Below are 15,510 nucleotides of genomic sequence, written 5' to 3'. Positions count from 1 at the left end.
CAGCCCTTAGCATCAACAAGTTGATCTTTAGAGATGTTTAGTCTAGTTTTTAACATTTTTATACAGTTGAGGTCAAAAGTTTACATACACCTTGCAAAATGTTAATTATTTTACCAAAATAAGAAGGATCATACAAAATGCATATTGTTGTTTTTTTTTAGTACTGACCTGAATAAGATGTTTACACATAAAAGATTATACACAAAAAAGATGTTTACCTATAGAGCCGGGGTGTAAACTTTCGAACAGAATGAAGATGTGCACATTTTTCTTATTTTGCCTAAAAATCTTTTTTTTTTTTTTCATTTAGTACTGCCCTTCAGAAGCTACAGAAGATACTTACATGTTTCCCAGAAGATAAAATAAGTAATTGATCTTCAAATTCTAAAAGTTTTCATCCCCTAACTCTTAATGCATTGTGTTTCCTTCTGGAGGAGGATCGGTGAACATTTGAACTATCTGTAATAGTTGAATATGAATCCCTCAGTTGTCCTCAGTGTGAAAAGATGGATCTCAAAATCATACAGTCATTGTTGAAAAGGATTCAAATGCACAAATGCTGAAAAAAAAAACAAACAAACAAAGAATTTGTGGGACCTAAAGGATTTTTTCTGAAGAACAGCGGGCAGTTTAACTGTTCAGGACAAACAAGGGACTCATGAACAACTATCACTAAACAAAAAAACAAACACACATTTGTGGATCATTTAGGTAACAACACAGTATTAAGAATCAAATAAATTCAACTATTATTTTCTACATGTAAATGTCTTTTATGTGAAATATCTTACTCAGGTCGATACTAAATAAAAAATAACATGCATTTTGTATGATTTCTCTTATTTTGGTAAAAATAATTAACAACTTTTGACCTTAACTGTATATACTTTTAATTATAAGTGCTCATATCTCCTTTGGAGCATATGTGACCCTGGACCACAAAACCAGTCTTAAGTCGCTGGGGTATATTTGTAGCAATAGCCAAAAATACATTGTATGGGTCAAAATTATTGATTTTTCTTTTATGTCAAAAACCATTAGGGAATTAAGTAAAGATCATGTTACATTAAGATTTTTTGTAAAATTCCTACTGTAAACCTATCAAAATGTAATTTTTGATTAGTAATATGCATTGTTAAGAACTTAATTTGGACAACTTTAAAGGTGATTTTCTCAGTCTTTTTGATTTTTTTGCACCCTTAGATTCCAGATTTTCAAATAGATGTATCTCGGCCAAATATTGTCCTATCCTAACAAACTATACATCAATAGAAAGCTCATTTATTGAGCTTTCATATAATGTATATATCTCAGTTTTGTAAAATTTAACCTTATGACTGGTTTTGTGGCCCAGGGTCACATATGTGGTTTGTGGTTTTTTTTTTTATCATCATCTTTCTAGGGAGTTTCTCCTCACCTCAACTTGCTTACTAGGGAGTAAGAGACACTATTTTCCAATATTTTACAACAATATAAAAGTCAGTTATTTATTTTGTCAAGTAATGACTTGTAACAACATTGTGTTACAAAAAACATTATTATACTTTCTTTCAATATTACTGTCATACAGAAAAAACGAGTTATATAAATGAGGAAAAATGCAAAAAGATTAAGGCCCTCCATACTAGTAGGTGGCGCCGCAACTCTCTCTTTGTCAATTTAACCCGGAAGTTGTCACTGCAGCACGGCGTTCGTCATACGATTGTGTTGTTGCAGTTCAGCTAGACGTGTTTGTTTAGTATTTACAATTTTTCCGCCCGAAAAAAATACTAAGTAATGCCTTAATAACAATGCGCATATTGTGTCGTCTTTGTACTGTTGATATTTCGTAAATATTTACCGGTTCTTCGTGTTATAATCAACTTAAGTGCTGTAAGACATATAGCACATTTAGTCCGTAAACAGACCCGATATGGGTTCATCAAAAAAACACAAAGAGAAGGAGAAAGACCGGGATCCAGAGGACCGACACCGTGAGCACAAGAAACACCGTCACAAGGACCGAGACAAGGAGAAGGACCGCGAGCGAGAGAAGCGAAAGAGATCCCGCTCCAGAGAGAGGAGCAGCCGGGGAGCAGAGAAAGACAGGAGCGCTAAAGCAGAGAGGAGCAATGCGGAGCCAAGAGTCAAGAAAGAGAAGCCTGATCCTGCTTTCGAGGACAACAGCGGTCAGTCATCCTGTCTACAAACTTAAATAGTTACTACAACTGTGTTGACATGCTGTTCTACACCACTGTCATCAAAATATACTTTAAAATGACTCAACTATTATGTTAAACTCTGTAAATGAGATTCCAGAATAATATCAAATGTAATACTTTGATAGAAACTATATTTTCGTATATTGAAATTATGTAACTGTGACTACCTATCTAGACAGCATGTTTGAATCTGTCTAGGTAAGTTAGTCAGCTGATTAAGTTTTGAAACAGCCTAATTTTTTCCGACTGAAATTAAAAATGGTAGCCATACTTGAAATAATCTCTATGGCTTTGATAGGAGGTATTAAATTGTAAGGTGTTCATCTTGTTTTGCAGAGCCAGGTCCCAAATCTGCCAGTGGTGATGCTTCACTCAGCATTGAAGAGACCAAGTAAGTTTTGTAGCATACTGTTATTTGTAATGGGAAGGAAATAAAATATAATAAAATTCAAATATATATGATCCATTCAGAATTGGTGCAGACTGCTGTCCCACAACCAAAAAACATATTTAAAAAGCATTTAAGAATTCAAATCTTAGATGTTTACTGAGTCCTTATATTACCTACAATAAATTTTAAAATATTTGTAAGCTTAATGTATATAAAATCATCATTTATTGGGGACTTTTAATTTGGAGGTGGCTGTTCCGGACCCTAACCCTTAAGTTTCAGCTTATGAAAACAATTTTGAAATTATTTAGCATTTTATTCCATTGTTGTTTTGTGAAGTTTCATGAAACTTTATGTAAAAAAAAATAAATAAATAAATGTCTCCCACATTTTTCATGTCACTACCGAAACAGTATATGTTTTAGTCCATTGGCTGAGACTGATTTTAACTACACCCCTACATTTATGATCAGGAAAAATTCCTGTGTCCCCTTCTCATAGATACAAGGTGCGAGTACATAGATAGAGTAGACATTTTTAGGTAAATTCTTTTCAGAAGTTTGACAATCTGTGTGTAATTTTAAGGAATGTCACTACCAATTAAAATTGGTATTTTTTTTTTTTTAAGTAATTTCATAACATTTAGTTTTTATATGTGTACAACTGTTTAGAACTGTGTTAGCTAACAATGTACATCTTTGATGCTCAAAAGTGTCTAAAATTGTCACTACCGAAACGTCTCACAAATGTTTCGGTAATGACAATTTTAGACACGTTTGAGCCTCAAATATAAAAAAGACAACCATCCTTGTTTTCTGGGTGTTATTCCCTATAATTGTCACCACTGAAACCAGAACATGTCATCATTGTTTCAGTGGTGACGAAAGGGAACACATAACCCTACATAAAAACATTTATGCAATTTTTTAGTATTTTGCTGTCTTAGTATGAGTTAAAATTCTGTAATATAAAATAAAGTAGACTGAATTATCAACTAAGATGTTATGATAGTATTTGGTTCAATATATATTCAAACTAATGAATCTATAATTTGAAATCAGTATGATCAACCTTTTGCCTTTTACAAAGAAAATTTGTATTCAAAATATGACAAATCTCATAAATCAAACTTTTAATTATTATTGATTTACCTCTTTAACCAAATAGAAAAGTATATAAAGTAAGCAAATTCTTAATAGGTCAATATAACCCTTTTTAAATTATATATTATTGTTTCAGTAGTGCCAAATTTGGGAGGAGGACAAATATTCCAAAACTTGTAGAATGGCCCATATATGTATAATATATGTATATTGTGCTAAATGCTATTGCTCTGTTTTGCAGTAAACTGAGGGCCAAATTAGGGTTGAAACCCCTTGATCTCAATGAAAGCAAGAAAGGTAAGAATTTCATGATCGTGTTACATTAAAGTCTTATTTTAACCACTACCATACAAGTTTGAAGTCAGTAAAAAAATGCTGTTGTTCAGCAAGGGTGCATTTAATTATGACAGGTGTAATAATTAGAAAGTGACAGTTAGGACAGTCAATCCTGAAAATAATGTTCAGTTTCCACCAAAAAAAATTAAGCAGCACATTGATAATAATAAGAAATATTTCTTAAAGGGGTCATCGGATGCCCATTTTCCACAAGTTCATATGATTCTTTAGGGTCTTAATGAGAAGTCTCTAATATACTTTGGTTAAAAATTCTCAATAATACAAATTCCTCTGCACCTGACTCGACACTATTTGCGATCGTATTCAGACTGTTTCAGCTCAGTGAGGGCGGGTCTAAGGTAAGGCGCTCATGTCAATCAACTGTGTGCTGTCACAACGACAAGAAGCTGAGAATGACCTGATTTTAAAAAGGAGATATTACTTTTAAAGATTAAAAAAAATACCACTGGGTGGATTTTTATCATTGTAGGCTGGTTACACATTAATGTTCAAACAACATGTAAAAGTTTTGCATCCGATGACCCCTTTAAGCACCAAGTCAGCATAATCTAAAGAATTATGTGACACTGAAGACTGGAGTAATGCTGAAAATTCATTTTTGCATCAAGAAAAAAATAATTAAATATAAACTAGTATGGAAAACTATAATAGTACTTCTTTTTACTATATTTTTGATTAGACTTTTTTTTTTTCCCAAAATCATTAGAATTGTCATACTGAATCCAAACCTTTGAATGTTAGTGTACATGACAATTGCTTTGAATGCAACATCTTATTTGATGTTTTTTTTTTTTCTAAATCTATGATTGTCTGATGTTTCCGCAGAGGCTGGAACTAAGGAGGAGCCCCTCCTGGCTGAGACCATCAATCCTGTCCATATCAAACAACAGGCTGAGATGAGAGAGAAACTGGCTGCTCTTAAAGAGAAGCGTCTGCTCAATAAGAAACTGGGGTAGGAAATATTTACCACCTTTGAAAGAAAACTTCTATTGTTTCAATTCTTTCTTAGTCAAACTATGTCAAACACTAAATCTTGGTAACATCAGTCAACCGCCTCTTTTGTGTTTTCAGGAAGGTGAAGGCACTTGGAGATGAGGAGCCATGGCTGGACGACACAGCTGCCTGGGTGGAGAGGAGTCGCAAACTTGCCAAGGAGAAGGAGTTGGCAGAGAAGAGGGTATGGATAGAGAGTATAGGCAGTTGTAGAGAACTAAATGACTAGCTTTGTTTGGCTTGGTCTTTATCAGTCTTTTTATTTTATTTTCTGCGCAATTTCTTTCTTTACAGGCCAAGCTCCTAGAGGAGATGGATGAAGAGTTTGGAGTGAGCAATCTGGTTGAGCAGGAGTTTGCACAGGATAAGAAGGTGTGTGACTTTACTAATGCTTTCTGATTCCGCTCACAATTTTGTTTTTCCTTCAAGACACCTAAAATATTTTTGGTACTTCTGCTGTAATGCCACAGTTACTAATTTTCAGATATTTTAGTTTTTATTTGCACTAGGAGTGGCAATAAAATAAATTAAAAAATATATATATATATATATAATATTACAATTATTATTAAAATTAATTTTCTGAATAAATCTTTTACTCAAAAATAGAAATTTCTTACCAAATAGAAACGTAAGATTTTATTAATGTAGACTACCAGTCAAAAGGTTTTAGATGGTAAGATTTCCAATGTCTCTTCCGCTCACCAAGCCTGTATTTATTTGATCCAAAATACAGCAAAAGTAGTAATATTGTGATTTTTTTTTTTTTTTTTTTTTTTTTTTTTTACTATTTTAAAAAACTGTTTAGTATTTAAATATATTTTAAAATGTAATTTATTCCTATGATTTTAAAGCTGAATTTTTTGCATCATTACTCAGTCACATGATCCTTCACATTTTTTTATTTCAGTTTTTTGGATGAATAGAAAGTTCATCTGTAAAAAGAACAGCATTTATCTGAAATAAAAATGTTTTGTAACATTAGAAATGTCTTTATCATCACTTTGGTCAATTCAAAGCATCCTTATTAAATATAAGTATTTATTTCTAAGCCCTCCCTCCAAAGAAATAAAATAAAAAAGAATTATACTGACTCCAAGCTTTTGAATAGTATTGGGTATAACGCTTTGTATTTTAGATAAATGCTGATCTTTCTATTCATCAAAGAATCCTGAAAAAATGTACTCAACTGTTAGAATGATATCTGAAGTATCATGCATCACTCAAGACTGGAGTAGTGCTGAAAATGTAGCTTTGATCACAGGAATAAATTACATTTTAAAATATATTCAAATGGAAAGCAGTTATTTAAAACCCTAAAATATTTCACAATAGTAGTGCTTTTGCTGTATTTTGGATCAAATAAATGCAGGCTTGGTGAGCAGAAGAGACGTCTTTAAAAACATTAAAATACTGTCCAAAAACTTTTGACTGGTAGTGTACATGACTTTTCCACTTCTAGAAGTCATATTTTTAAATTAGACTTTCTCATGTACATGTTTCCCTGGTTCTTAAAGAAAAATGACAATTGTTGAGGGGGTTACTTAATATAAGATTTATCTTAGTTTTTGTCTGTTTTAGCTCATTTTAATATTTATTTAGCCTTATTTTAAATATGTCATCTTTAGGCTCCTTCAAAGTTTGCTGAGACCCTCTATTTGGCCCTGGTCCCTTGAAAACTACTGCTTTAACAAGCAGAAAAACGAATTAAAAATACCAAGAGAAAGTAGCTTTGATCATGTAACAGCTGTTGGTAGAAAGGTTTCTTTTTTTTTATATGTATGTAATTCTTAGTGAAGTATTATCTATTATTATCATAGTACTGAATATCCATTTATATGTTGATTTGATTGGTCTGTTTTTACTAACCAGGACTCGTACAGTTCAGGTGATCTCAAAGGGCTGAAGGTTCAACACAAGATGGATTCTTTCAAAGAGGGGGAAACGGTTGTCTTAACTCTGGAAGACAAAGGTGAGCTCACATGATGATGCTGAATGAAATGTACCATTGTTTTAGATGAACAAGCATTTGCTAAAACACTGACACCACCTACACACACTCTGGTAGGCACGCTCAAAGCTTCTCTGTGTGGGTGATTTTCACAGGCGTTCTGGAGGAGGAGGAGGATGTGCTGGTGAATGTGGGTTTGGTGGACAGAGAGAAAGCAGAGAAAAATGTGGAGCTAAAGAAGAAGAAGCCAGATTATAAACCATATGAAGAAGAGGAGAGTGTGGATGACATGGTCGTTGTAAGACTGCATCTGAAATTCCAAAATCTCCAAATGCATTAAAACCTTACATGGCCAAAAATACCACTGATTCCTTACGTAACATTTGTTTTCTTTGAATTCTGTCCAGTTCAAGCCAAAGTCAGTGCTGTCAAAGTATGATGAGGAGATCGAGGGAGAGAAGAAGAAGAGTTTCAGACTCAGTTCTGGAGGTTATGTTGGGGGTGAGCGAGAGCGGGAGCTTCAGGCTATCAGAGAGAACCTGCGCAATCAGGCCCAGTCTCTCAACATGCCTGCTCTCTCCCTCGCTAATGAATACTACACGCCACAGGAGATGGTGAGAACAATGTGTTTCAAGAATCAGTTCACCCAAAAATGAAAATTGGCCCATGATTTACTCACACTTCTGGCATCCTAGGTGTATATGACTTCCTTCTTTCAGACAATTCCAATCAGAGTTATATTAAAAATTATCCTGGCATTTCCAAGCTTTACAATGGCATAGGTGGGTGTTTCTCTTCATTAGTCCAAAACAAGTCCAATAAAGTGCATCCATAATAAAAAGCCTCACACGGCTCCAGGGGGGTAAATAAAGGCCTTCAGTCGCGAATCGATGCATTTTTGTAAGACAAATATCAATATTTAAAACGTAATAATCACTTTAATATAGTTTCCACCAACTGGTTGTACTAGGGGTGGGCGATATGGAAAAACGATTTTTATCCCGATTCTTTTTCAAGTTGGTTTTTTTAAGACTATTTTGCAAATTACAAAGGTACAATACAACCAAACTAATGTCCCCATATAAAAATATACTCTTACCATGTATGTTTAAGAATATTTTAATCAAGTGAAGATTTAATGCAAGTGCTATTCTGCAAAGAAAGAACATTCAGCAAGACTTGCATTACAATTACTGAGTCCAGCTGTTGAGCTCCAATGCCTTCACCATATTGGCCCCACTATCTGTCGTCATACAGGTATCTGCTTCTTTCAGTCCCCAACATTCAAGCGCGTAAAGCTGTGGAATGGTAGTGGAGGAAAAATATTTGCGACTGGGTATTTCGTAACGTGGATCTACGACTTTGAACAGTCTTTTAAAGCCCTCATTTTCCACAGACTTTATAGGAATCATGTCTTTGGTCAGGTAAAATGTCACGGCATCAGTTACGTCTTTCCAGCCTATTAAGTTGCTCAAGCCAGTTGCAACACATTTAAACACAGCATAGGTAGGCTATATCTTCCTTTTCATATTGAAATTGGGCTATCACAAATATTTTAAATTAAAACTTACCACAGACAGAAACAGTCGGCTCTCTGTGCCTTTCTTTCGTATTAAATCTTTATTAAAAACCATTTTTAAAGAACATTTCTACCTGGACAAGTGTATCTATTATGTTGCCCTGTTTATTTAAAACTGCACTATTTTAAACCTAGCCAAAAAGCCACGTGTTGACTGCGAAACACAGTACACTGCATTTATGGTTTATTTCCGTGTCAATCCATGTTCATTTTTACAGAGAACAATGCGCTGTCACTTTAATTCAGCGCAAGCAGCGCAATGCACGCAGCACAGCAAAAATAGACTCTGTGCCGAATTGATCGCTGCACTGCTGCAAACTCACTGCTTCTGGAACGCACTACCGGACAGCAACCGCGTGCAGTGTGAACGCTCTGATCCGTTAACATGGGTGCGGAAAAAAATACGCAACGCATACGCACTGCAGACGGAGTATGTGTGAAACAGGCGCAAGCCTTGTCGTTTCTGGCTGCTTGGTTGTACCTGGTGATGTACTCGCGTGGGGTCCTTTTAAAATTTGACTCTCTGCATATTCTTTCGGGTGCTTTCTCTTGAGGTGGTTAAAAAGGTTCGTTCGTGTTGCTATCCGTCGTGCGAATCTTATCATTGCAACATTTGCAAATACCTGTTGTTTGTGCTGTGTTTGTTAGCAAAAATCCGAACCATTTCCATATTACAGAAGTTGCATTTTTTTTAGGAACCAACTCCTCCGTTTTTCCCTCCATTGTCACTGACTCCGTCACTTAATCTCACTGAATTTACGAGCAACATATACGAGATTGTTAGCGTGGCGCCGTCTATCGAACTGCTACGGATAAACGTGTTGTGCACTATATATGGCGATACAACGATTTTTCTGAAAAAGTGGATCGTGCAGTAATTTTGATCGTGCACGATCAAATATCGTGTTATCGCACAGCCCTAGGTTGTACCCAGATTTTCATTTTTGGGTGAACTAACCCTTTAGTGCACTGGGTTTTGAATTTAATTTTATTCTTCACTGACATCTGTTTTTGACATGCGTGACACTAGGTGGGCTTTAAGAAGACCAAACGCAAAGTTAAGAAAATCAGAAAGAAGGAGAAAATACTCAGAGCTGATGAGATCATGGTGGATGACATTCGAAGCACAGATTTCGGCTCCAGGTAAAGCCTTCACTCATTTGCTCATTTGCTGTTGAATACTCCAGCAACACTTGTTACTTCAACCTACAACTGGTTCTGGCACTCAGGTCTCGAGGTCGAGGTAGAAAGCAAGATGAGGAGGAGGGGGTGGAACCTGGAGATGTTGCGATGGAAACCATCAGTAAGGCCAGTGATATCCTCCAGCAGTCTGATGACATTAGAATGGCCGACATGGACATTAGTGATGATGGTAAGAGAGAACTTTTTCATGTCTAAAGTTAAAGCCTGTTTTTTCCTTTTTCTTAAGGCATCTGCTCTTCCCTTTGAAATTCAAATAAGTTGCATCACTATTCTCTGCACTCACACACTTTCTCCTTGTCTCTCTCAGAGGACTTCACCCCTCCAGGGCCTATTGCATTAGAAGAGGATGAAGCTGAGGAGGAGCTCCAGAAACAGCTTGAGAAACAGAGGAAACTCAGACAAAAACAGATGCTCAAAGACTCTGGAGAAAAGGTCAGCACTTTTCATTCCTGAATTGCTACTTTGCCAATGCAAATATATTAGCTTCTTCTGAGGAGGCAAGGGAAGCAGGGTCACTTCAAAATATTGGCAATATTACAAAGTAAAGCATTTGAAAAATGTATAAATCACTTGTTTTTCTAAAGAAACATTGTCCAACGGCGACACCAGCAGGTAAAGTTACATTGGGAGTCTACGTCTCTCGCCCTGAGCATATTGAGTTTTAACAGACTCCTAAAGCATACAGTGAGTTTGGTGGGGGGTAACTGAGAATGAATGGGGGAAAGTCACATGAGAGGAGGCAATGCCTGCATTGCGATATGATTGGATATGACTGGTTATGTTCGGCTGTGATTGGTTTATCTGATAAATCCTGCCTCTTGTATTTGTGCGTGTTTTGCATTCGCAAATTAGTCTGAATTAACAATATAATAGCGTTAATGGGAAGACTAATTTGCGAAAGTAAACAAACAACTCACACTTTGTCAAAATAAGACTTAAAACGGCATGAGAACATGATCTGTGGGAGTTTTTAGTGAGTAATCAGCTTGGTGAAATTAAGTAAATCTGTCTGTGACCAATATTTGCTGAGCTTTGGTGACTGATGATCCAAGAAATTCAAAAATGGTTAAAAGTTAACTATTAATAAGAATAGCTGAACATAAGTTCACAAATAAAATATGTTGTTTAAATTGTTACTGCCGTGAGTTATTATTTTGGAATAAATGTAAAATGCTTAAACACTAACTTGACGAGATTCGTACTTGGCTATTGATTACATTGTTTATGTAAAAATATAAAGAATGTTTTTTTTTTTTTCTTGATAAGTGTAAGTAAGGTTTAGTCATTTAACAAAATGTGACCTGAGACAAGATTTTCTTCTTTTTTTTTTAAAGTAGGAAATGAAATGAAAAGAAACAGAACACCACTATTTTTATTTATTTTACAAAAGTGGTTTTATTTCCATAGAAGGCACATTAAATATAAGTAAAGTGTCTACCTTTAAGGTTTCAAATAAGTTTTTGGAGAATAAAATGTCAAAATTTAGTGCAACACAATATATGTGTAAAAATTCAAACAACATGCTTAATCTGACTTGTATACAGTAGTCAACATTTGAAGTGGATCAAAGTTGTCCAAATAGACAACAGCGGGTATTGTTTTGGTTTTAGGCAACTTTGATCCAAAGTTTTGATCCACTTGAAATGTTGACTTCTGTATATTAAAATATGAGTAAGGGAGCATATTAAATTGTGTTTTTGTAAATGAGGAAAACATTCTTACTGACAAATGCGAAACCTAGGATGGTGGCAATTTTTAAAAATGTAGAATTACAACTAATTAGTATTTGGGGTGAAAGTATGTCATAGATTGGGTGATTATGGGTTGTTGACATGACATGGCATTTTCACTGATAAAAAGAAAATAGAAAACATGAATATAATTATTATTGTCGTTATTTAAAATGCAGTAAATGGTTAAATATTACATGGACCTGTTGGAATAAAAGCTGCAGTGTTTTTCGATTATTTTATTTTATTTTTTTCCTTCAATTTTTTAACCCAAATCTTAAAATTGTCCTATGGTGTCACTGTCAAGCGTGGTTCAATAAATTAAACTTGTATTAATTAAAAAGTGAAGCATAAAAATGTTAATACATACCTCTGGCATAATTGTACAATTGTCTATTTTAGTAAATGGCAAGCATTTCCTTCATCCATATATTTCAGAAAGCGTAGGAACTTGATACATTTTGTCTCTGAAAACCATGTCCTCTGGTGTGACACCATATCCTGATTTTAAATCGGCCAATTTCAGAGAAAAATCCCCATTCATGATCATGTTACTGAAGCCCCCTGTTAAGCCCATGACAAGTGCACATGGTAAATTTTTGTCTCAGAATTGTTCAAATATTTCACTTTTTTGGAACCACTACAAAAGTGTGACGTTTTGTTTTCCCCCTAAAATATATTTATTTTATGTTTTTGCAGAATTTGTAAATGTGATGCTTTGTTTTTGAAACAGAAAGAATTGGGGGAGAAAAAATAGTGGATACAAAGAAATATAATAGACAGAAAATTAACAGGGATCCACCAAAAGGGAGGAGATCCTAAGAGAACAATGCAGAAAGTCAACAGAATAAAAAAAAAAAGCCCTAAAAAGAGTAGCCATATAGTTCTATATTCATTCACATCTTAATGAATATAGTTTGAATATCAATCATATTTAGCTGTGCTGCACATGCAGCAGGGGTACTAGAAGAGTTTTAGTAACATGCTGATTGACTAAGAAACTAAATTTAGTTGATTTAAAAAGTTTGTTTGAAAAAACGTTGATATTGTTTGTATTAAAATTTCTACGCTGACATGTTCAAAATTAAGTAGAAACACTTTAAGAACTAGTTCTGTCCTTTAGAGGAACGTAATATCCTATGGTGTGACACATAAAAAAACATATGTTTATCTCAAAAACAGTTGAGTCTTGCAATAGGGTAAATATAATCACTCATAATAAAATGGTATAATTTTCAGCAGTTTTGAACGATGACAGCATAGTTTGTCCTAAAATTTTCCAAGAAGTCATGGGGGAAAAAATGTTAATTATAATTTCATATTAAATAAATAACACTATATGAAGATAAGTGCCAATGACAATGAAGATAAATCTCTTTTAGATATTTATATATTAAGAGAATTTTTTTCCCTTAATTGTTGCAGTGTCAAACAATAGGACAAATTTATAGTGTAGTTTAGTAAAAATGTAACAAAAAAAAAACATTTAAAGAATTAACCAAGTTAGTGACCCTTTATATTTTCAAATTACATAAATATATGCATTTCTTCTTTAAACATTATTTTAGAAAATAAGCATTTTTTACTGCCTATTTGTTAACTACCCATATAATAAAGTAGTGAGTCAGTGAAATTACAAAGTATCTAATTGCTATTTTAAATACTGGAGATTGCAATAAATGTAATATCTTTTTTTTAATATTAATGATGGTTATATAATGTTTCTTCTATACCAATCCTTGTATTGGTGTTTTCAGGTGGCTGAGCACATGAATCGATTGGTGAAGGAAGAAGATGACGATAACGACCCAGACAAAAAGAACAACATTGTCTTTAATGCCACCTCTGAATTTTGCCGCACTCTCGGAGACATCCCCACCTATGGGCTGTCAGGCAACCGAGAGGACCAAGAGGATATTATGGTATGCACTATGCACCATCCCAACTATTTTCTTACTTAATAGAAAGTTGTTTCACTTGCTGGTATTGAATGTGTCTGTTTTGTTTGGGTCATACAGGACTTTGAAAAGGATGATGAGAAAGAAGGAGGCGGACAGTCAGACTCTGACATGGACGACAATGTGGGCTGGAGCACCGTCAACCTGGATGAGGAGAAAACCCAGGCAGATGTGAGTCTTGTGCTCGCCTCACTGACAGCGGTTTAGTTGGACTGTGAAACCTGCACTTCAACATGATTTTTCTGCTTTCTGTTACAGTTCTCAACAGCTTCCACGACTATTCTGGATGAAGAGCCCATTGTGAACTCTGGTCTTGCTGCCGCTCTACTTCTGTGCAAAAACAAAGGTGAGATAGCAACCAAATCTTATTTTGAACTGAGTAGAATTGGTAACAATGTCTAATTTATTAACAAAATATTCATTGAACTCTTTCAGGACTGCTGGACACACAGATGCAGAAGGTGGCTCGTGTCAAAACCATTAAAGGAGCTCTGCCGAATGATAACTACTGCATCGAAGACAAGATGTAAGTAGATGAAGCAAAATGTTCTCCAGTGGTTTCTTATTTTGAACACACTAAGATGTTCCCATTTCTTGTTCTTTCCACCACAGGAATATTGATGACAAGTACAGCAGGAGGGAGGAATACAGAGGCTTCACTCAGGATTTCAAAGAAAAGGATAACTACAAGCCAGACGTCAAGATCGAATACGTTGACGAATCTGGTCGCAAGCTCTGCCCTAAAGAGGTCCGTGCACATGTGGTTGTTTCTCAATCAGTCACATCATTAGATAGATCTACTTCCTCCTTCTGACGTGTCTATATGAGTGCTCAGCCTCATTTGTCATCCTCCAGGCTTTCAGACAGCTGTCCCATCGCTTCCATGGGAAAGGCTCTGGCAAGATGAAGACAGAGAGGAGGATGAAAAAGCTTGAGGAGGAAGCGGTATGGATGAAGTTTTCATTCCTGATTCTGGTATGGGTCATGAAAGTCATCTGACTACTTGCATGTTTGTTTTCATTGTTCCTGCAGCTGCTGAAGAAGATGAGCAGCAGTGATACTCCTCTGGGCACCGTTGCACTTCTGCAGGAAAAGCAGAAGTCCCAGAAAACTCCTTATATTGTGCTGAGTGGCAGCGGGAAGAGCATGAACGCGTCAGTATTCATTCACTGTTTCACATTATGCTCAACCTACATTGTTTGTTAAAGGTTTTCTCATTTTCTTTTCACAGGAACACCATTACGAAATAAGTCTGGATACTGGAACCAAACAACTGGTCTTTCACACAGAATCTACTCCTTTTAGCCATCTTTTAAAAATGAATAAAGTCGCAACAAGTTATATGTGTATATACAAACATTGAGCTTTGTTTTGTGTGTAAATTCACACCCCTTAATTTGAATTCTTGATTCATACAATTTTCCCTAGAACCCTGTATTCTTTGTTGTTTTTTCCCATTAAAAACCGTTGCGAGAAAGCTTGTCTAGTATTATTGATTTATGTATTATTACAAGTATTTGTATTTGTACTGTAGAGGTTGTTAGTACTGATTATACATGACAATGTGAATATGCCTAAAAGATGTATTAGTCATTAGGTACATTCAGGAGTTCTTTAGCTGTTTTTATTGGTACTCCAAAGGAACAGTTCACCCAAATAATGAAAATTCTGTCATTAATAGCTCACCCTCATGTCATTCCAAACCTGTAAGACCTTCGTTCATCTTTGGAACACAAATTAAGATATTTTTGATGAAAACCGAGAGCTTTCTGACCCTCCATAGACCGCAACGGTACTACCGCGGTCAAGGTACAGAAATGTTAAAATAGTCCATGTGACATCAGTGATTGAGCTGTAATTTTATGAAGCTACGAGAATACTTTTTGTGAGCAGGGAAAACAAAACTAATGACTTTATTCAATGATTTCTTCTCTCCCGGGACAGTCCTCCAGCATCGAGAGTACCACGAAACATCTGCGTTCATTCTTCAGATTTTGATCAAAAAATATCTTAATTTGTGTTCCAAGATGTACAAAGGTTTTAC

The 15,510-nt window shown here is 35.1% G+C and overlaps 1 protein-coding gene across 1 annotated transcript; it reads left to right on the top strand.

The window, feature by feature from the left end:
* The first annotated feature begins 1,692 nt into the window (after positions 1-1,692).
* sart1 (spliceosome associated factor 1, recruiter of U4/U6.U5 tri-snRNP) lies at positions 1,693-14,943 on the top strand. Its single transcript, XM_073824631.1, has 20 exons — positions 1,693-2,168; positions 2,538-2,592; positions 3,937-3,992; positions 4,878-5,004; positions 5,124-5,229; positions 5,340-5,417; positions 6,918-7,017; positions 7,152-7,294; positions 7,404-7,610; positions 9,606-9,718; positions 9,805-9,947; positions 10,086-10,210; positions 13,266-13,430; positions 13,527-13,637; positions 13,725-13,812; positions 13,902-13,992; positions 14,079-14,214; positions 14,322-14,411; positions 14,499-14,620; positions 14,698-14,943. The coding sequence occupies exons 1-20, from the start codon at positions 1,913-1,915 to the stop codon at positions 14,714-14,716; spliced, it is 2,331 nt and encodes a 776-aa protein (XP_073680732.1). The 5' UTR covers positions 1,693-1,912; the 3' UTR covers positions 14,717-14,943.
* The last annotated feature ends 567 nt before the right edge of the window (positions 14,944-15,510 follow it).

The sequence above is a fragment of the Garra rufa genome, chromosome 19, assembly GCF_049309525.1.
Source record: "Garra rufa chromosome 19, GarRuf1.0, whole genome shotgun sequence".
In the NCBI taxonomy this organism is placed as follows: domain Eukaryota; kingdom Metazoa; phylum Chordata; class Actinopteri; order Cypriniformes; family Cyprinidae; genus Garra; species Garra rufa.
Note: the sequence above shows the minus strand (reverse complement) of the source record. Positions and strands in the feature narration are given on the sequence as shown.

Bases quoted from the DNA above. Each gene is read 5' to 3' on its own strand.
- sart1 (XM_073824631.1), top strand. From the start codon at position 1,913: ATGGGTTCATCAAAAAAACACAAAGAGAAGGAGAAAGACCGGGATCCA. The intron at 13,993-14,078 runs GTAAGTAGATGA...TTTCCACCACAG, and splicing joins TACTGCATCGAAGACAAGAT to GAATATTGATGACAAGTACA. The intron at 14,215-14,321 runs GTCCGTGCACAT...GTCATCCTCCAG, and splicing joins GCAAGCTCTGCCCTAAAGAG to GCTTTCAGACAGCTGTCCCA.